Genomic DNA, 23178 nt, shown 5'->3' on the forward strand with positions numbered 1-23178 from the left:
TTTTGTTTCTTGTTTTTTGTTTCTGGTCGGATGTGGGGCTTGAGGTCTGGGCCTGGCACTGTCCCTGAGTTTTTCAGCTCAAGGCGAGTACTCTGCCACTTGAGCCACAGCACCACTTCCAGTTTTCTGGTGGTTAATTGGAGATAAGAGTCTCACGGCCTTTCATGCCTGGACTGGCTTTGAACCATAATCCTCTGATCTCAGCCTCCTGAGTAGCTAGGATTATGAGCGTGAGCCACCGGCACCCAGCTAACTATATATTTCTAAGAATATACTTTAGGTTAAATACATTCCTTCATTTTTAAACTTTTAAAGTTATCCTTTAAGATAAGTTAATGGCAAAGACTGGTAAGCAAAAGAAGTCTAAAAATGGAAAAAATAATCCAGTTAAGAAAAAAAAGATCCTAGCATCCCAGGGGCTGAGGTAGGTAGGATTGCCAGTGCAAGGGCAGCCTGTGCTAGGGTTGCAAGTATGAAGCCATTCTAGAATGTGTAGTTAGACCCCCCATCTCAAAAGACTAAAACATACTTTTGTCACTAGTATTTCTTTGCTTTGTTCTCCCAAAACAACTCATTCTTCTATATCTTTTTTTTTTTTAAATTAAACCCATGTGTCTGTATTTTTGGAACACATTTCTCAGAAATTGTTTCATACAGTTTCATACTGAAAAAAGTTTTCAGTGTACTTTTTTTTAATCTTTTTGTTTTTTTTTAATTTTTATTTATTTTTTATTGTGAAAATACTGTACAGAGGGGTTACAATTACATGGGCAAGATAATGAGTACATTTCTTATCCAGCATTGTAGCCTCCTCCTTGGTTTCCCCTTCCCATCCCTTCCCAGACTCCCCCCGTCCCCCTTCAATGTACTTTTTGACTTACATTCTGGAAAATGTCTATTTTTTTTTTTTATTGTAAAGATACTATACAGAGGGTTACAGTTACATGAGTGAGGTAATGAGTACACTTCCTCTTGAACATTGTTACCCCCTCCATTGTTTTCCCCCTACCATCCCCTCCCTCGCTCCCTTCCCCGAGGTTCTTTTTTTTTTTTTTTTTTATTGTGATTAAGTGATTACATAATTTCCGGAAATTCACAGTATTGTGGAATAATGATGCTCATTTAAAGTCACAAATTCATTCTAACTTTCCTGGAGCAAATTGTCTATCACAGTCTGTAATATATAACGGTGTTCACATGTTATATACCATATATGTGATCAGCAGCATGGGGATATTTAGTAGTGGTTCAACCAGATGAGTGGGAGTTCTTTGTTTCTTAAGTCCTGTTAGTTTTGTCATATCACCTAACATTTTGGATTTAGCATCCACTTATCAGGGAGACCATGTACCGTTTGTCTCTTCGTTCTTGGCTTACCTCGCTCAACATGATTCCTTCTAGCTCCATCCATTTCCCTGCAAATGCCATTATTTTGTCATTTCTAATGGCTGCATAATATTCCATTGTGTATAGATACCACAATTTTTGGATCCATTCATCTGTGGTGGGGCATCTAGGTTGTTTCCATATCCTAGCTATTGTAAACAGTGCTGCAATAAACATGGAGGTGCACGTGTCCTTGTGTATTGGTTCCTGGAAAATGTCTATTTTGCATTCACACTTGCATGTTATTCTCATTCTTCTTTGGCATTCATGGATTGAGGTGTAGCTAGCACAATGGAAGACTTGTTTATAAGAGGCCATGTGTTTTATTTTGTTTTTTTAAAGTGTGTCCATAGCATCTGAAAGCTCAAATTTTGCTATTCAGGGCAATTTCAGTCATTTTTTTTTCTTTTGTTATTTTTGTGTGCTCATTGAATTAGGACACTGTATTAGATAATTTACTCTTAAAGTTTAGTAAAGAAAAGTAAAAGGCTCTTAAATCCTGAGATGTAGCTTTCCTGCTTGTGGTAAGCTTAAAACTGTTGGATCACAAGGTATCCCATAAGCATTCCAAATAGGAAGAAGTGGGAGGGAAAATGGATGAAGGAATGTGGCAGTCAGTCATGTTTATCCCTTTGGAGGAGGGGAAACTTTCAGAAAACTTTACCAGTTTAAATTACATGCCATTGGTCTAGGTTAGGTTTCCTGGGCACTTCAACTGCAGAAGTCTTGAGAATGTACGCTAGATAAACAGTTCTGTCAAGGTATATTAAAGGCTTCTTGTGCCTTCATTTCTCTTCACTTTTTGCCATAGACTTTTGTCTTTTTGATTTGTTCCAGGAAATTTTAATTTCCCTTTCTAGATTGTCTTCATGTCACTAGACATGTTCATTATTTGGCTTATTTTTAGCCGTATAATTTTACCAGTCTATCTTGGTTTCAAGTTTTTTTTTCTCCCCATAGAATCTTGTTTTTTCATTGTTCTATTTTTCCCTTCTTGGGTCTTGAATTTGGGGCCTGAGCACTGTTTCTGAGCTTTCTTGCTCACTTTGTTGCTTAAGTTGCAACTCCACATCTGGCTTTTTGATGGAAAATTGGAGACTTTCCTGCTAGGGCTGGCTTTGAACCTCAATCCTCAGAGTAGCTAAGATTACAAGTGTGAGCCACCAGCACTTGTATTTTCATTTCTTATTTCTATACATATAACATAAAATAGGCTATTTTAAATGCTAACAATTTTTAGTGTATAGTTCAATGGCACTAAGTATATTCATATTATATACTTAACCATAACAAACTATTCTCAAAGTGAAACCTGTGAAATAGTAGTTCCCCATTTTGTCTCCCCTTTTCATCAGACAGCCATTACTTTGCTTTTTAGGTACCTCATATAAATGGAATACAATATTGGTCCTTTGGTATGTCACTTATTTCACTTAGTATGACATCCTAAGGTTCATGGGTATTAAAGCATTAGGAATTTCTTCTTAAAGGTTGAATAATGCTCTGTTGTATGTATATAACACATTTATTCATTCATTGATAGGCACTTGGGTTGCTTTCACCTTTTGGCCATTACAAGTAATGCTGTAAACATAGTGCACACCTTAGCTATTCAAGACCCTGCTTTCATTTCTTTCAAATATATACCTAGAAATGGAATTAAAGAATCAGAGTAGTTCTATTCATAATTTTCCATACTATTTTCCATAGCAGCGATACCATCTTACATTTCTATCAGCAGTGCTTAAGAGTTCCAATTTCTCCACATTCTCCCCAACACTTGTTATTTTGTTTTTGTTTTATTTTTGTATCTCAATTACTATAAGTGATATCTTGCTATAGTTTGGCTGTATACATGAGCATACATGGTGGTACTGATGTTTGAACTCAGAGCCTCAAATCTGTGAGACAAGTGCTCTACATTTGAGCGGCCATGCTTCCATTACTTTTTTCTTTGTCAGTTCTATACTATTTTAACTGTTTTGATTGTTGTTTCTTTGTTGTAAATTTTATGGAAAAGGAAATATGAGGTTTTTAATATTATACTTTTTCCGGATTAATTCCTTATGAACTTTAGGATAGATTTTTTTTTTGGGGGGGGGGGTCTGGTCATGGGGTCTGAACTCTGGGCCTGGGCGCTGTCCCTCAGCTCTTCAGCTCAAAGCTAGGGCTCTACCACTTGAGCCACAGCGCCACTTCCGGTTTTCTGGTGGTTTATTGGAGATAGGAGTCTCACAGTCTTTTCTGCCCGGGCTGGCTTTGAACCGCGATCCTCAGATCTCAGCCTCCTGAGTAGCTAGGATTACAGGCGTGAGCCACCAGCGCCCGGCTAGGTATGCCAGTTTTAAGACTGAGACATTAAAGTTTTACTCTTGAGGATAAAAGAAATCCTTAGGAAGAGATTTTATGTAGATGGAACAAAGAGACTATATATATAATACACACAAGATAGGATGGAAATATTTACCATGAGCTTGAGTCTCAAAATGAACCCTATTATTAGAAATCAAGATGGCAGCACATTACGGGGTATTGAATCTCCCAGCCCAACTTAGTTCCTATGGTGTTTCCCTGTGTCACTAGGGATGACAAGTACTGGAGACTAACCCTACCCCCTATGCTTTCCTGTGTTAGCTGGTGTAACAGCCAAATGCAACCAAACTCAACAATTGGTCAAGATGGAGTCTCAAAAACTGTGTTGGCCTCAAATCTTGATCTGATCTCTGCCTCCCAAGTAGCTAGGATTATAGACTTGGGGCACTGGACTAGTAGGTATGCCAGTTTTTTTTGTTTTTTTTTTTTTGGTCAGTCGTGGCTTGAGCTCTGGGCCTGGGTACTGTCCTTAAGCTCTTTTGTTCAAGGCTAGCACTCTACCACTTTGAGCCACACCGCCACTTCCTGTTTTCTGGTGGATAATTAGAGATAAGAGTGTCACAGACTTTCCCAGACATTCAAATGAAGTTAACAGTTTAAGGATATTATCAGGGCACAAGCTATAAACTTTGGAGCTATTGTAGCAATAATGTTTAATGCTGTGGATCTGTAAAGGTTAAAAGAAAGCAATGGGTACAGAGAGGAGCTCTCTGGGCTTATAAACTGAACAATAGCCTGGGGGAAGAGAAAACATCCAAGGTGATAAGAATGGCTGGATTTGAACTCAGGGCCTCAAGATTCTCAGGCAGGGGCTCATGACCCACAGCTCCTCTTTGTTGAATTTTCGTTGTTGTTGTTGTTGTTAGAGAAGCTTTAAGATTTAAAGTGAAGTGCCTGTTGAATTTCATAATTAAGGTAGTTTTTTCTTACAGATGGAAAATTGTGATACTCTGATTCTGTTATTCCTTTTTTTGTGTGGGTATTGGGCCTTGAATTTGGTCTTGGCATTGTCCTTGAGCTTTTTCACTCAAGGCTGGTACTCTGCCACTTGAGCCACAGCTCTACTTCTGCTCTTGTGGTAATTGGAGATAAAGAATTTCACAGACTGCTTGGGCTGGCTTCAAATGTTGATCCCTAGATCTGTCTCTGAGTAACTAGGATTATAAATGTGAGTCACTGACTCCCAGCTATTATTCCTTCTTTATTTATTAACTAAATGTGACATCTTTAATAGAGCCAAGAAGAGTTGTTGGAACAATTATTTGCATTCAATATAAAGAGAATCTTACCAGGCTTATGAGTTAGTCACATGCAGTTACTTTAAACATATATGTGTTCAATGACTGCTTAAAAACAGTAAGCATTAGGTTGGGAAGGTGGCTCAGTGGTAGAGCGCTTGCCTTGCATGCCTGAGGCCCTGGGTTCCATTCCTCAGCACCACATAAGAAAAAAGAAAAAAGCCAGAAGTGGTGCTGTAGCTCAAGTAGTAGAGTGCTAGCCTTGAGCTGAAGAGCTGAGGGACAGCGCCCAGGCGCAGAGTTCAGGCCCCATGACCGGACCCCCCCCCCCCAAAAAAAAAAAAAAACAGTAAGCATAGGAAGCATTGCACATAATTGTAATTGTGTAATATGAAGTCTGGTCAGTTGTTGGAGGAAGACAAAACTAAAGGTATCCTGTTCTTCTATTCTTTGGTTCTGAATGAATGGGACAGTTTGAAAAGAAAAAACAAAAACATACTTTACTCTTCAAGTGTTCAATATAATGAGCTTTGTTTTGTTTGGTTTTAGTGTCTATTATGGCCAAGTAGTTTATACTTTCAGTGTCATGTACTTGGGACTTTTAAGTATATCTGGTATATTTCAGATTGTATAGTTACTGTTCTTTTTTTATTTTTTTATTTTATTTATTTTTTAGTTACTGTTCTTATGGATTGTCCTCTTGTACTATTAAAGTCAATGGGAACCTCTTCAAGTTAGACTCTAGGTCTTTTAACAAGCCTATGATTGGATTGTCTGCATTAATAAAATGTTCTATTATCTAGTGTATGATGAATCTCAAACTTACAATTAATCATTTCTTAAAGAATACTAGGGGGAAGCCGGGCATTGGTGGCTCACGCCTATAATCCTAGCTACTGAGGAAGCTGAGATCTGAGGATCACGGTTCACAGCCAACGGGGGCAGGAAAGTCTGTGAGACTTCTCCAATAAACCACCAGAAAACTGGAAGTGGCACTGTGGCTCAAGTGGTAGAGCACTAGCCTTGAGCTGAAGAGCTGAGGGACAGTGTCCAGGCCCAGGGTTCAGGCCCCACGACCGACAAAAAAAATACTAGGGGGAGGGAAGGGATAGTGGGACAACAACAAGGGGAGGGCTAACGATGATCTGTAAGTAGTGCGTTCATTGCTTCACTCACATAACTGTAGCCCTCTGTACAGCATCTTTACAATAAAATAAAAAATTAAAAAAACACAATAAGCTGAGTGCTGTTGTCTCTCATTCTTGTAATCCTAAAATATGAGGATTGCAGTTTGAAGCCAGCTGGGGTAGGCAAGTCTGTGAGAATCTTATCTCCAAAAAAACTACCAAAAAAGGGCTGGGAAGGTGGCTCAGTGGTAGAGCGCTTGCCTTGCATGCCTGAGGCCCTGGGTTCCATTCCTCAGCCCCACATAAGAAAAAAGAAAAAAGCCGGAAGTGGCGCTGTGGCTCAAGTGGTAGAGCACTAGACTTGAGCTGAAGAGCTGAGGGACAGTTCCCAGGCCCAGAGTACAGGCCCCATGACCAGACCCAAAAACAAAAAACAAAAAACAAAAAACCTACCAAAAAAAAGCCAGAAGTGCAGCTGTGGCTCAAGTGTTAGAGCACTAGCCTTGAGCAAAAAGGTCAGGTACAGAGCCCAGCCCTTGAGTACAAGTTACATGACTGGCATTTAAAAAAAAGAATATAATATTTAGAGATAATTGTTCCTGTTTTACTCCCCTCTCTCACACCTGCAAGCCTTGCCTCACTTTATAACTGGGCTGGCCTTGACAGTTTGTTGCCTCAGCTTCTAGATTGCTGAGAATCTAGGTAAGTTCCTAGATGCCTAGCCACTAGTTTGTTTATGTGTCTATTGAATCTTGAACTGAGGGCCTGGGCATTGCCCTTGAGCAGTTTTTTGATCAAGGTTGGTGCTCTACCACTTGAGCTACAGCTCCACTTTTGGTTTTCTGTTTAGTTTTTGGTGGTTAATTGGAGATAAGAGACTCTCATGGACTCACCTGCCTAACCTGGCTTTGAATTGGGATTATCAGATCTCAACCTCCTGAATAGTTTGGATTATAGACATAAGCCACCAGCACCTGGCTCGCTCTTTTATTTTTTACAGTAGCCTATCAGACGTATTGTATATCTTTTCAAATATTTGGATTGGTTTTTGGGATATGAATTTTCCTATTTCTTTTGGCCTTTTACTTGTATGATTTTAGGCATGTGGGGAATTCTTTTTTGCTTTTGAAATCAGATAAGTATTAACTATTTGTTGCTGTTTTTAAATTTTTGTTTCTCGGGCTGGGAAGGTGGTTCAGTGGTAGAGCGCTTGCCTTGCATGCATGAGGCCCTGGGTTCAATTCCTCAGCACCACATAAGCAAAAAGAAAAAAGCTGGAAGTGGCGCTGTGGCTCAAGTGGTAGAGTGCTAGCCTTGAGCTGAAGAGCTGAGGGACAGCGCCCAGGCCCAGAGTTCAGTCCCCACGACCGGATCCCAAAAAAAAAAAAAAAAATTTTGTTTCTCTACAGCATTTGGGTTTGTTTAGAGTGGGAGGTTAGCTTGTTGTTAAGTCCCTCTGTTGTTATTCCAGTTAATGTAACAACATTCTTTTATGTCAGTTATTATTTATGGCTTAAGTGAAAACCACTCAATGTTATAAAAATATGTAGATGTTCTGTTTCACTTTTATTGTAACTTTGATATTCTATGTCTAAGGTCAGTTTTTCTTCTGCATATTTTACATTTCAATATGAAATTCAGGAAGAAAGCAAAAAGGAATGAGTTTTTTTGTTTTCCTTTTCTAATATTTCTCCATTTAAAGTCTGGAAACAGGAGTTAAAAGGCAAGAAAGGTTGTTATGAAATTGTTTGAACTTGTATGGAATGAAATTAAAGCTGTCAAATGAAGAAACTTCTTAGCCAAGATTTCTCCTACTTCATGTATTATGTGACTGAATTCTGTTATTTATCTATATGAGTGTGGGAACATATATAGATGTAGTTTTAAAAAATATTCCAGGAAACATACTGCCATTTAGAAAGTAAAAGGAAAACAATGAGAACTGAGCAAATAGTTCTTGGTAAGCCCTAAAATATATCACTTTTATTCATCCATACAGAAAACAAGCATGAGGCCAAGAGGAGGCGAACAGAGAGAGTTAGGAAAGAGAAGATAAATTCAACAGTAAATAAAGATTTAGAAAACAGAAAGAGATCTCGAAGTAACAGCCATTCAGATCATATCAGACGAGGAAGAGGAAGACCTAAAAGTGCATCTGCCAAAAAACATGAGGAAGAAAGAGGTATGAATAAATCCTTGCAGCTTTTTTTTTGAATCTTAATTTGATCAGAGATTATTAATTAGATAGCAATGAAGAGAGTGGTAACTTTGAAGTCTTGGACTTACAATCAAAACTCCTACTTTAGTTTTGAAATATTTGCGGTAGATGCTAAGTTAAAAACAAGCCAACAAACACAGTGCTCATGCCTGTAGTCCTAGTTCCTCTGAGGCTGAGATAGGATTTAGGTTCAAAGCCAGTTAAAGCTAAATAAATAAATAAAATTCCTTGAGACTCTCATCTCCAAATAACCAGCAAAAAGCAGAGCTAGATGTATGACTCAAGTGCTTGTAACCCAGCAAGTATATCTTGCAAACTCAGAGTCCTAGGTTTAAACTCTATAGTCACTTCAGAATACCCTTTGGAAAACAAAGGGTAAAATCTACTTTGCTATAGACTGATGGTTGTAGTGTTTAGGAATAATTCTTTGTATTATATCCACTAAAATGAATGTATATGACATCTATTGAAATGATTGTAGGTTTTTTTTTTAAAGAAAGGTACAAGACTTACTTCAAGGTGCTATAATGTGAGTAAAGAAACTTTACTACTTAAGTTCTTTTTGGAATCCATTTTTAAATTGCTTATTGGGAGATTTTTCATACACCCTAGATTGAGCAGCTTTTGTATACTTTAGGTGAATTATTTTTTGTTTTTCTGGGATTTTTTTTGTGTGTGTGCTAGTACTAGGACTTGAACTTAAGGCCTTGGCCTCTTAGCTTTTTTGCTCAAAGTTGCATCTCTATCACTTGAGCCACAGCACCACTTGTGACTTTTTTTGGTGATTAATTGGAGATTAGAGTTTTATTTAGTTTCCTGTCATGGCCAGCTTCAAACCTTGATTTCAGATCTCAGCCTCCTTAATAGCTAGGATTACAGGTGTGAGTCACAAGTGTGTTGCAGGTGAATTCTTCTAGATCTTAAGTATATTTTTGTTTTTCCTTACAGGTCTTCTCTTTATGAAGGAGTGTATATATCTTAAATTTTTCCCAAGTGGTAGTTTTTTTTTAGCTTTCAATGTTTATATGAGAATTTGTGGGTAAAGTGAATATATTGTAAAATAATGGTGCATTTCCTCTTCCAACACTTGATTTTTCTCCTGCATATCCTGGGACCAAAGCTATCTCCTTTTCGTGGTTTGTTTTTTTTTCTTGATGATATTCATATGTTATGAACAAGCCTTAGGGCAGAGAACTTAGTCCACTGTAGGACACATTAAGTTTCAAGGGGAGGTGAGGAATTAGTCTATTTCAGCCAGCTGGATGCTGACTAAAGAAAAAAATAATTACAATTTTTGTTAGGCTCAACTCCTAGCTCAGCCTCATCAGTTTTTGTCATCAGGGTTTGGGTGAAGGCTTCCCTCACTTTCCTAGTTACCAGGAAGAATCACAGGTTCTTGAGATCTAATTATGAAAGGTATTTCACAAGGTGAAAGTTTTAGCAAGGATTTTTTTATATGTAACAGAGTTAAGTAGGGAGAAATAGAAAATGAAAGAAACCTTTCTTGCTTTCCATGCAGGAAATGAAGAGTTAAAGACTCCAAAATAATTTTTTTCACCATGGAGAATTACAATATATGAAAGAGTAAGGAGAGGGCTGGGAAGTTGGCTCAGTGGTAGAGCACTTGCCTTGCATGCCTGAGGCCCTGGGTTCAGTTCCTCAGCAAAAAGAAAAAAGCCGGAAGTGGCGCTGTGGCTCAAGTGGTAGAGCGCTAGCCTTGAGCTGAAGAGCTGAGGGACAGCGCCCAGGCCCAGAGTTCAGGCCCCACGACTGGACCCCCCCCCAAAAAAAAAAAGAGTAAGGAGAATATATTTAAGTCCTGTATACTTTTAAAAGTTGAGAATGTTGCAACAAAGACTTACAGGTGCAAACAGTAAATCCTCTTTTGCAACCCAGAACTCATTGTTGAGTATGAGTTTTCACATATATAACAAGGAATATGATTCCTACAGTAGTTTGACGTGATGGGGGTAATGATACACATGCAAGTTGGCTCAGAATAAAGATGATGTAAAAGTTGCAGGGTGCTGGTGGCTCACGCCTGTAATCCTAGCTGTTCAGGAGGCTGAGATCTGAAGATCATGGTTCAAAGCCAGCCTGAGCGGGAAAGTCCATGAGATTCTTATCTCCGATTAACCACAGAAAACGGAAAGTGGTGCTTCGGCTTAATGGTAGAGCACTTGCCTTGAGCTGAAGAGCTCAGGGACAGCTCCCATGCTCAGAGTTCAAGCCCCTACAACTGACCAAAAAAAAAAAGAAATAAAATGATATAAAAGTTAAAAAAAAATTGAGAATGTCTTAAAACTTGAGACTATCAGGCTAGTAATTATTGGAAGTAAAGATATTACCTGTCATTTTTTTTTTAAATTGGTCATGGGGCTTAAGGGGGCCTAGGCACTGTCCCTGAGCTTCTGTGCTCAAGGCTAGTGCCGTACCACTTTGAGTCACAGCACCACTTCCTGTTTTTCGGTGGTTAATTGGAGATAAAGAATCTCATGGACTTTCCAGTCAGGGCTAGTTTCAAACTGAAATCTTCAGATGTCAGGCTCCTGAGTGGCTAAGATTACAAGCGTAAACCACCAACGCCCAGCTTCTTTATAATAATTTAGAAACCTCTGTCAATAATTTTAGCTTAAGTGAAATGTATAATTTCTTACATTATTAGTTACTTACACTGTTTTTCAGATAGTCTTAGGTATGTTAGTGCTTTCTATGTAACTAAATTTTTGGTACTTGAGACACTGAGAATTTTCTATCTGTTCATCAGTCTTCTCTAAGATTTGTTAGTTTTATTTGAATAAATTTAGTTCCTTTAGGGGAAATAACTAATCACTAGCTTTTTTTCCCCCAAATTGAAAGTGTCTTAATTGTGTTTTTTAAAGGAATAAGGTTATCTCATAATTAACTGCATTTTACAAAAGCTGTAATTAGCTACTCTTTAATTCCTTTAATTTCACTGTTTTACTCTTCCTGAGAGTTATTTGCTTAATTTCAATGTGCTTCTTTAATAATATGAGATCACTAGAAAAATCCATGTCAACGACATAGAAGGGAAACTGGATAAAGAAACGTCAGCATAGATGAAGAAGTAAAAAGGCATATAAGTGAAAGAATAGAGAAGGAATGTGTCTGCTGGTAAGAGGAGATGAGAAAACAAATTTTTTTTTTTTATTTGAGGAAATGAATTCTTTTTACTGTGCTGGGACTTGTACTTTTATTTCATTATTTCTTGGAAAAGCATTTGTCAGTAAATATTGTTTAGATATTTTCCGTTTATGTTTTTTTTTTCCAGTCCTGGGGCTTGAACTCGGGGCCTAGGCACTGTCCCTGAACTTCTTTGTGCTCAGTGCTAGCGCTCTACCACTTGAGCCACAGTGCCACTTCCGGCTTTTTTCATTTTGCTTATGTGGTGCTGAGGAATGGAACCCAGGGCCTCAGGCATGCAAGGCAAGCGCTCTACCACTGAGCCACCTTCCCGGCCCCCCCCCCTTTTTTTTTGGTCGTGGGGCCTGAACTCTGGGACTGGGCACTGTCCCTCAACTCGTCAGCTCAAGACTAGCACTATATCACTTGAGCCACAGCACTTCTTCCAGATTTTTCTGCTTATGTCATGTTGAGGAATCGAACCTAGTGCCTCATGCCTGCAAGGCAAGCACTCTACCACTGAGCCACCTTCCCAGCCAGAGCCTTTTCTGTTTATGTGGTAGTGAGGAATCAAACCCAGGGCTTCATGCATGCTAGGCAAGCACTCTACCACTAAGCCACATTCCCAGACCATTTTCTTTTTTTTTTCTTTCTTTTTTTAATGCTGGTACTGGGGCTTGAACTCAGGACCTGGGCTCTGTCCTTTAGCTTTTTTTTTTTTTTCTGAAGTTGGTGTTCTACCAACCTTGGGCTCCGCTTCCATCTTGGCTTTTTGTTTTTTGGTTTTTTGGGGGGTGGTTTTTGGTTGGTCATAGGGCATGAACTCTGGGTCTGGGTGTTGTCCCTGAGCTCTTCAGCTCAAAGCAAGTGCTCTACCACTTGAGCCACAGTGCCACTTCCAGTTTGCTGGTGGTTAATTGGAGATAAGAGTCTCTGGGAAGCTGTTCCTGCTCTGACTGGCTTTGAACCGCGAGCCTCAGATCTCAGCCTCCTGAGTAGCTACACCAGAGCCTGGCCTTCACTTGCATCTTTTTAGTGGTTAATTGGAGATAAAAGTTTTATGGACTTTCCTGCCCAGGCTAGCTTCATAAGGTGATCTTAAACTTAAGCCTCCTGAGTAGCTGATTATAGGTGTGAGCCACTGGGTGCCCACTTTTAGAATTTTAATTTATTTTTCATTGCTGGTCCTGGGGCTTGAATTTGGATTCTGGGTGCTGTTCCTGATGAGCTTTTTGTGCTCAAAGCAGAGCTCAAGGCTCTGCCACCTGAGCTTCAGCTCCGTTTCCAGATTTTTTTTGGTAGTTAATTGGAGATAAGAATCTCAGGGACTTTCCTGCTCAGGCTGGCTTCAAACCTAAATCATCAGATCTCAGCCTCCCTAATAACTACGATTGCAGGTATGAGCCACCAGTGCCAGCATAGATTTTTTTTTTTTTGTCAGTCATGGTGCTTTAACTCTGGGCCTGGGCGCTGTCCCTCAGCTCTTCAGCTCAAGGCTAGCACTCTACCACTTGAGCCACAGTGCTATTACCATTATTGGAGATAAGGGTCTCCCGGACTTTCTTGCCCTGGCTGGCTGTGAACCATGATCCTCAGATCTCAGCCCCCTGAGTAGCTAGAATTACAGGTGTGAGCCACCGGCACCCCACTAGAATATTTTTTAAAAAGTTTATTTCTAGTATGAGATATAAGATACACTTCTTTGGTGCTGGGAAGGTGGCTCAGTGGTAGAGTGCTTGCCTTGCATGAATGAGGCCCTGGGTTCGATTCCTTAGCACCACATAAGCAGAAAAAGCTGGAAGTCTCACTGTGGCTCAAGTGGTAGAGTGCTAGTCTTGAGCTGAAGAGCCAAAGGACAGTGCCCAGACTCAAAGTTCAAGCCCCACAACTGACCAAAAAAAAAAAGATACACTTCTTCTCTTCACTTTTCTTTTTTGTGATCTAGGCGTTGAACCTAGAGCCTATACATTCACAGTTCAAGTAAGCTCTCAATATTTATTTGCTTTTTAAAACAAGAAAATTGCTCATAGCAAGGTTTGTAGCATTAAATTGTTGTTATTGTTTTGTGTGACAGATTGTCACTATCCAGGCTTTCCTCTAACTCAACAATTTACCTGCCTCAGTCTCAATTATAGATATATGCCACTCTACCTGAATAAACTGTAATCTTTTAATATAGACACAGAAAGCAGCAGGATATTTCTACAAACAGCCTGGTAGTAGATAATGATATTTTAAACTCTGTCATAACTACTCAACTTTGTCATAATAGTGAAAAAAGCTATGAATAATATGTAGGCCAATGGTCACACTTGTGTGTTCTATTAGACTTGATAAAAACGAGATGATTGAGATGTAGACCATTGTTCTCTAAATTTAGTTTGGATAGGAACCATGAATTTCTTTAATGTTTATATATTCTAAAATAGACGTTTTTGGTAATGCTTCTGAGGACCAAGTAGCTACTTATCCATGTTTTTATTGGTTCCTTGATTTTAAGGCATTTAAAAATTTGAAGGAAGCTTTAAGTTTATTTTAACATCAGAATTAAGGAAAACCTGACTATCTAAAAAAAAAAACTTTAAAATTTTGACTTTATTATTTTCTGTTTTACAAAAGAATAGAGGAAGGACGAAAAATAGAAAAGGAAAGTCCCCCAGCCCTAAATTTATCTTTTGAGAAGGATAAAATAAAAACACAGTCTCTGGTATAAGGAATACCAGGCATTGTTGAGGGCAGTGATAACATATGAAGCTCAGGAAGACTGAGTGGAAATTGGACATGGTAAATATTAAGTTCTTTGGCTGTTTGGTATCTTCCACATAAAAGAGATTGGAAGTAATGTTCTCTAGGAAATCCTAAGAGCTCAAGAGAAAAGGCCTAATATTTAAATACTATGGTTGGCGATTACAGAAAGAAATGGCTTATCGGGGGCTGGGAAGGTGGCTCAGTGGTAGAGCGCTTGCCTTGCATGCCTGAGGCCCTGGGTTTGATTCCTCAGCACCACATAAGCAAAAAGAAAAAAGCCGGAAGTGGCACTGTGGCTCAAGTGGTAGAGCGCTAGCCTTGAGCTGAAGAGCTGAGGGACAGCACCCAGGCCCAGAGTTCAGGCCCCACGACTGGACCAAAAAAAAAAAAAAAGAAGGAAATGGCTTATCATTCTGACTGATAACCAGTGTTAGGCTCCACCCATGTGCTCAAGGTTCTAATCATCTTTTTTGCTCTCACACTTTTAAAAATGAGCACATTATCAGAAATGACTCAGATATCTGAAAGAAAGCATCCAGTGTGAAAAACTGAGCCTAAATCAAAAGGAAAGAAAAGATAAATTAGAGCAAATTTTTATAGGGAAAAGAAAAAAATTTAAAGCATTTAGATCTTTAGTTAAAAAAAGATGTAATTAGTCAAAACAGTAACAATATGATATTTGAAAAGTAGTTGTAACTTATGCACATGGAAAATGGACTTCAAAAATATGGACTTTGGGACACTGGTGGCTCACGCCTGTGATCTTACCTACTGAAGAGGCTGATACCTAAGGATCTCAGTTCGAAGCCAGACTAGGCAGGAAAGTCTATGAGACTTCTAATTAGCTACCCCCCAAAAAAAGCTGGAATTAGAACAGTAGCTCAAGTGGTAAGAGCACTAGCCTTGAGCACAAAGAGGCTCATGGACAACACCGAGGCCCTGAGTTCAAGCCCCACAACTGACAACAAAAAAAAAAATTACAGAAATGAGAAACTTTAGCAAAAGTTTAAAGATAAAATTGAAAATTCTTAGAAATACAGCAGTAAGAAGGTTTCAGAAAAAGAAAAAAGGAAATTAAGAAGAAAGTTTCACTACACTGGGAAGCATACTAGGACTGTGATCCAGGTAAGCCTGAGCAAGAAATGAGACCCCTGTCTCAAAAATTAGCAGAGCTAAAAAGGCTGGAGGTATGACTCAGTCAATTGAGTGCTTCCCTACCAACTTAAAACCCTAAGTTCATATACCAGTACTACCAAAAAAGAAGTGCCCATAAAATCCTGATCAAGTGGATGGCTAAACATAAATACCAAAATATATAATCAAAATACATAGTCAGTATAATCAATATATAATCAAATACATAATCAGAATATATAATCAGTATAATCAATAGCTCTTTGGTTAAAGAAAAAATTCCTTTAGGCTTTCAGAAAAAAAAAGAAAATAATTAAAATAGTATTTGAATTAATACAATGGTAACCCAGCTATTAAGAAAGGCTCCTGTTACATGAACAATATTGGTTGAATTTTTAAGTTCATTAAAAAAGAAGCCAGACAAAAACAATACAATGTTTATGAAGTTTAAGGAAAGGCAAAATGAATTTATGGGCGCTGGTGAGTTTAGTAAAAGAATATAAATATGCTAGAGTGCAGAAAGTTTTCTGGATCTTGATTGCAGTGGAAGTACACATCTATTAGAACTTAACTTATTTTCCATTTAAGGTGATCTGTGTTTTATTGTATGTAAATTTGGCAATAATTTAAAATAACTTTAGGAAAAGTTTTGAGTTTTCTCCACAATAACACCAGTAGTCAGAGGATAATTTATTATCTTAATCATTCTTAGGGTACTCCTCAACAGTTTTTGCTCAGCCAAACTATAACTTGAAATATAGTAATGATGCTTTCTTTTTTTCTTTTTCTTTTTTTTTTTGGGGGGGGGGCGGTCATGGAGTCTGAACTCTGGGCCTGGGTGCTGTCCCTCAGTTATTCAGCTCAAGGCTAGTGCTCTACCACTTGAGCCACAGCGCCACTTCCTGCTTTTTTTCTTTTTGCTTATGTGGTGCTGAGGAATCGAACCCAGGGCCTCATGCATGCAAGGCAAGTGCTCTCCCACTGAGCCACCTTCCCGGCCCCAGTACCGATGCTTGCTTATACTCAAGGACTCCAAAATTTTGCTGCTCATACTCCCTTTCTCAGGAAGCTATTGCAAATTACATGACACCACAATGAAAAGCCAAGAATATCTAACTCAAGAGAGAAGATAAAATCCTCAGATTAATTTTGCAAGGCATGCACTCTACCGCTGAGCTACCTTCCCAGCCCTCTCAGATTAATTTTGAAAAAAAAAGATTATGGGGGGGGGGGCAGGTGGAGGATGGGAAGGGGAAACAAAGGAGGAGGCTACAATGCTTGATAAGAAATGTACTCATTATCTTGCCCATGTAATTGTAACCCCTCTGTACAGTATTTTCACAATAAAAAAAATTTTAAAAAAAGATTACAAGATGGTGATTGTACATTAGACCTAAAGAATGATCAGGTTTTCCTTTAAAAAGACAAAACAAAGGAAATACCTAGTGTGTGTATACATCTTGGAAGATTTATATATGAAGAGAGAATTTGAATTGAATGACAAAACTAATAAAAAAGAATCACTTCAAGGAAACTAACGCACAAGAAAAATGTCATCATTCACAGAGCTGTAATGTAAAGATGTTCCCCAAAATATAATTTAGTTATGAGACAAGGAAATGTTCACTGTTTGAAGTGGGAACAAGAGATGCAAAGCATTAAGATGAATGTTCCATGCTAGAAAATTTATGTCTAAAACTAAGATGAGCATCTGAAAATGTTACTTATAGATGGATTTGTTTTTCTGCTAAAAACAAAAAGGAAGTCAAGTGGCAGTGGCTCATGCCTGTAATCCTAGCTACTCAGGAGGCTGAGATCTAAGCATTGTAGTTCAAAGCCAGCTGGGGCAGGAAAGTCTGTGAGACTCTTATCTCTAATTAACAACCAGAAAACCCGGAAGTGGCGCTGTGGCTCAAAGGGGTAGAGAGCTAGCCTTAAACAAAAGAGCTCAGACAGCACCCAGGCCCTGAGTTCCAGCCCCATGACAAAAAAAAAAAAAGAGGCTGAGGTCTGAGGTTTGAGGCTTGAAGCTAGCCTGGACAGGAAAGTCCCTGAGACTTTTATCTCCAATTAACTACCAAAACACTGGCCCAAAGTGGTAGAGCACTAGCCTTGAGAAAAAGAACTCGGGAATAGTGCCCAGGTCCCCAGTTCAGGACTGGCACAAAAACAAGCCAAGCCATAAAGGAGCAACTTGAAAAAGTAGTTGAATTAAAGAGTTTTTGTAAAAATAATTTGACTAGATGATATGCACATTTAACTTTGATTAAATTAGCAAAAATTACAAAAAGTTGCATAGTGGTAGCTCATGACTATAATACTAGCTTCTCAGGAGGCTGAGATCTGAGGACCACAGTTCATAGTCAGGCATAAGCTGAAAAATGCTCTTATTCTCAGTTTACCAGGAAAAAAGCTGGACCTAAGGTATTGTTCAAGTGGTAGAGCACTAGCCATAAGCAAAACGCTGAGAGAAAGCCTGAGGCCCTGAGTTCAAAGCCCTTTATACTTGCAAGTACACATACAGATACACATAGACAGAAAAAGAAGAAAAAATGATTATTAGTAAAGCCTTAAAAAATTAGAAATAATACATATAAAAAATGCAGCAGTGGTACTCAGTAAATCCTATGTTAAAAATGAACTATACAACTTAAGGGTGGGGGGGACAAGAGGAAGAAACTGGATGAGAATGAAGGAAGGGATGACATTATCCAAAAAGAAATGTACTTACTACACAATTTACAAAACAGTAGCCCTTCTGTACATCACCTTTATAATAAGTTGCTTAATAAAAAATTAACATCTTGTTAATTTTTAACAAGATTAACAAGATGTTAATTTTTACTTTGTTTCATATTTTAATGATGTTTCTTTTTCTCAAATTTTCTATTATGAGCTTTGAATTTGGATCCATCAAGAAGAGAAAAATAGAAATTAAAAAGTCAGTTATTCTTGTTTCTTCTAAGCGGGTTAAGGTGGAGATGATCATGTATTAATAAAGTTACCATTAATGTTCATTATGGACCATCTTGTAGAGTGAGAAAATTTTGAGAAATTCATAGTAATAGACACAAGATTATTACAGAATGATATAGCCATTAGACTGTACAAAGAAATATATATTCTTCATTTGGTCTTCATTCCAAGAGTACCTCTGACTAACAAAAATCTTTTTCAATTCAATAGTGTAACTTCGAATGTTACTATCTTATGCATTATATTGCCATTTAAAGAAATAGCTAAAAGTTTTAAAATTTTATTTTGAAAAAATACTGCCTTCCGTGTTAAGCTTTCCCTTTTTCTTTTAACAGAAAAACAGGAAAAGGAAATTGACATCTATGCTAACCTCTCTGATGAAAAGGCTTTCGTGTTTTCAGTCGCCTTGGCAGAAATAAATAGAAAAATTATCAATCAAAGACTTATTCTCTGATATTTGTCTACAAAATTTGTTGAAAACATTCTTCAGGATTACATCAGCAAATTCTCAAACCATTATGGAGCATTCTGGCAGCATCAATAAGGGCCACTGATTTTTTTTTTCCTATCATTTAGTCTGTGCCACAGTTTGGGTACAAAGCTGTAGGTTTGTATTATTATGGGATTTCTTTTTTTACCAAGGAGTATTGTCAATTTTTGTGTTGGGATAAGTAAGGGTATTTTCAAAAACTAACAATGCTGGATGGATGTTAAGAGGATAAAAAAGGTGGGAGTAGAGGTGGAAGTATGAGAACTAGAGATGAAAATGCTTAATAGTTTTCAGATTTGCCACCAGAGATGCAATATTTTAAATACTGTCAGAAAGAGTGACTTTTACATATGTATATTTCAGATTTTCAGCACTAACAGATTACATACAATTCATTTACTTTCAATAAATTGGCAATTGATAATTGAAGGGGGAATTAATATAAACCGTAAATTTGTCTTCAGCTGATTTTTTTGAGGGGAATTTTTATGACTCAAGGTGGAGTTATATTTTAGGAGATTCTTTCTAGACAGTTCAGAAGTTTGGGTGCTATATGAAGAAAAACATTTAAAGATATACTTCAGATTTAAACACCTTGTTTTCTTGAATGTAATTTATTTATTGGTTAAAAAAGCTTTTCTGCTTTTAAGATGGTGCCTGTTAAGCTAAACTATATTTATTACATGCAAGTATTTCTTAGCCATGTTTAAGCAGTAATATTTTATCTAAGTGGATGTTCATTTAAACATCCTGTTACTTAACCTTACTCTGGAAGAAAAATAAACCTTAATATTGAAAGTAAGTAGATTAAATAGTGTGAAATATAGCTTTTTGTCCTAGTGGTTTGTGAAATAGTATTTTAGTTCTTAATTTTTTATGTTAATTCATAAGCACTTACAGTTAATTTATTTTGTGCTAAATATTTTTGTATTTTGACCTACCAATTTAATGATTAACACATTCAAATTTGGCATTAATGCCACTTCTTTACAATCCCTTCTCCTTCCAGCCTATGGAAGTCTCACATTCTTATTAGGGGAGTTATTCGTAAGACTTTGTCCCAATTTAATAGAATCTCTTTTTATGTATATATGATTATTTTTAAGTGGCACACAATACTTATACATACTTGTGGGCACAGTGATTGTCATATCTGTCCCCTCATTTATAATTTTTTGTGTGTTGTAAATATTCAGAAATCTCTGCTATCATTAATTATTGCCAGTTATAGTTCTCTTTCAGTTTCAACAGTAGCATTGCCAGTTTTGTCTTTAAGCTTGCATAGCCTTTTATCTCCCCAAAGAAAACAGGCCTACATTTTTTCTCCTTTATTTAGGTTGGTAGCCAGCAGAGGGAGCTTAAGAAGTACACTATTAAGATTTTAGATTTTCCTAAGAACCTGTTTCCTCATAATAACTACCAGAAGGTACTACTAAATTTATTGTGTGTGCATTAAACTCCTAGTAATAATGTTTCCCTAATAATAAAATGTGATTTTTATCTTTGAACATACTATACAAAAACTTTTATTTTTACCATGAAAGCTTAAAAGTGATTAATAAGGAAAAGCAAGAACGGCTTGTGGAGTTGACATCTCTTTAAAGAATACTTGTTGTTACAGTGTATCCCCTTACAGCTGAGGACTTTAGAGGAATATAATATTAAAATATTAATTGGCTATGGTTAAAGAAAGATACTGACATAAGCTTGCCATGTAGAAACTTAATTGACTTCATATGCTCATAATGTCAGCTTGTTGACGTATTTAAAGCTCCTCAGTTAGAGCAGCAAATTAGATGTTTCTGTTTGTGACAGAACTCTTTTAGCCAGTTTCTCTAAAATATATATAGAACATATAACAGATATGTTTGTAAGCTGTCTTGTTATAAAGTTTGTCTAGGTCTGTTGTAAAATGGTCCCAGAAAAAAAGTACTACTTTGTCAATGGTAATGAAAGAAACCCCTCTTATCACCAAATGTCTTACAAGTGTTATTATAGTTCTTTAGTTACTTGAACCAAAATTTATTCTGCTATAACATCTATAAGTAATAATCATTCACATTGTACTGAAATGGTTCTGTGGGTTTATTGAAGATATATGTATCTTAAAATTTGATTCAGATTAATACAAGTAATTTTGGAGAATTATATATAGAAACTATAGAAATATTTGTAGTGTAAACTTCTTTCTGCCTTTCTAATTCCATGGTATTCCACAATATTTTGGGGAATAATTTAATACTTGATGTTTGATTTTGTTTTTGTTTGATTTGTTATGTTTAGTTTTAAGCAAACATGGACATTTTTTTCCCATTTTCATGGACATGGAAGCTTTGGGTTATGTTTAAATATAGATTATCTAAAAAGTAAGGAGCTAGGTTGGTGGTACATACTTGTAATCTCAGCATTTGGGAAGGAAAGGCAGGAGTATTACAGTGAGTTCAAGGATACATAGTGAGTTTGAGGCCAGCCTAGGTACATATAGCAAAATTCACTCTCAGAAAAACAAGACAAAAAAATTACCTGAAAGTAAAGAAAACACTGCAAAGTGCATTTCATTTAGCAATCAGATTATTACCAGTTTACATTCTGATGGGATAAAAATAGAATTGCAAGGCTGAAGATACAGTTTATTGGTATTACCTAGTATATGTGAGGTTCCAGATTCAAATCCCCAGCACCATCAAAACAGAAAAATTACAAATGACTTAATATTTATTTATTTTTTTGCCAGTCCTGGGGATTGAACTCAGCCTGGGTGCTGTCCCTGATCCTCTTTGTGCTCAAGGCTAGTGCTCTAGTACTTGAGCTACAACGCCACTTCCAGCTTTTTCTAATTAGTTATTGGTGATAAGAGTCTCACAGACTTTCCTGTCTGGGCTGGCTTTAAACCACAATCTTCAGATCTTAGCTTCCTAAGGAGCTAGGATTACAGGCACGAGACATGCCTGGCATGACTTAAAATTTTTGTCCAAGTTAATTCACTTTTTTTTTGTAACTCAGGATTAAACTCAGGGTCTTGTGCTTACTGGACAGGTACTTCACCACTTGAACCATGCCCACAGCCACATATCTTTAAATTTTATACACTTTTTTAAAAAGCAACTTCTATGTTGCTTTTGAAAGTAATGGGTTTCTTTCCTCAGAATTCAGTTTTAAGTTTGGTTTCCTAACTAGTAATTGTATTAATTTTCTAGTTATTATTTTAAATATGACCGCTGTGTGTGTGTGTGTGTGTGTGTGTGTGTGTGTGTGTGTGTGTGTGTGTGTGTTTGTGTGTTTTGGGGTTTTTTGGGTGCCCATCCTGAGCTCTGTCTCTGAGCTTTTTCACTCAAGGCTAGCACTCTACCACTTTGAGCCACAGCTCCACTTCCTGCTCTTTTGGTGGTTAATTGGAGAAAAGAGTCTTATGGGCTTTCCTGCCTGGGTTGGCTTAAAACTCTAATCCTCAAATCTCAGCCTTTGAGTAGCTAGGATTATAGACGTGAGCCACTGGTGCCAAGCTTGTTTTTCTTTTGTTTTTTTGAAATTGAAACTTGCCATTCTGCCTCACCCTAATGACTGCTGGGATTATGCAGTACTGTGACCCTTAGTATCCTTGGCATCCTTGCTTTCCAAGGAGAGTACTGTTGAGAAAAGCTTCAAGGGCTGGGAAGGTGGCTCAGTGGTAGAGCACTTGCCTTGCATGCCTGAGGCCCTGGGTTCAATTCCTCAGCACCACATAAGCAAAAAGAAAAAAGCCAGAAGTGGCGCTGTGGCTCAAGTGGTAGAGCGCTAGCCTTGAGCTGAAGAGCTGAGGGACAGCGCCCAGGCCTAGAGTTCAGGCCCCACGACTGGACCCCCCCCAAAAAAAAAAAAAGAAAGAAAAGCTTCAAGTGCTCAGTATGTATAGAGGTTCATTTCTCTACTGAGTGTACTTGACTCATTTTCCCATAATGCTGGCCAATTTTTACTAAAGATATACCGCCTTTCAACAAATCTAAAGTTTTCAGTTTATCATATCATTGTATGTCCTTTTTGACTTATAAGGATTACCATAATTTTTATTTTGCTTTTTCAGCACTATTTACTTTCTTGGGAGGCATATTTTCACAAAATTTAGAGCAGGAAAACACTCAGCAGACCACATAGTGATATAAACACAACCGATAGTGTGGGACTAGGTAAAAGCTGTGCTTCATCAACTGAGCTGCATAATACATTCTTGGGAATTTAAAGTTTGTGTGTATGTGTCTGTGTCTGTGTCCTGGGGCTTGAAGTCAGGGCTTGGGCACTGTCTTTGAGCTTCTTTTGCACAAGGATAGTGCTCTATCACTTGAGCCACACCTATACTTCTGGCTTTTT

At 37.7% G+C, this 23178-nt stretch overlaps 1 protein-coding gene and 1 pseudogene across 1 annotated transcript in view; both read left to right on the forward strand.

Annotated features, from left to right (window-relative positions):
* Positions 1-20309, forward strand: part of CUNH16orf87 (chromosome unknown C16orf87 homolog) — a 37072-nt gene extending 16763 nt beyond the window's left edge. The window contains exons 3-4 of the mRNA XM_042667378.1: positions 8124-8306; positions 18680-20309. Of these exons, the coding sequence (XP_042523312.1) occupies positions 8124-8306; positions 18680-18798 (302 nt within the window). The 3' untranslated portion in view covers positions 18799-20309. The remainder of the gene's footprint in view (positions 1-8123; positions 8307-18679) is intronic.
* On the forward strand, positions 10165-10284 carry LOC122096859 (annotated as a pseudogene).
* Positions 20310-23178: the final 2869 nt, after the last annotated feature.

This window comes from Dipodomys spectabilis, unplaced genomic scaffold (genome assembly GCF_019054845.1).
Source record: "Dipodomys spectabilis isolate Male_0828 unplaced genomic scaffold, ASM1905484v1 ptg000394l, whole genome shotgun sequence".
Taxonomy (NCBI): domain Eukaryota; kingdom Metazoa; phylum Chordata; class Mammalia; order Rodentia; family Heteromyidae; genus Dipodomys; species Dipodomys spectabilis.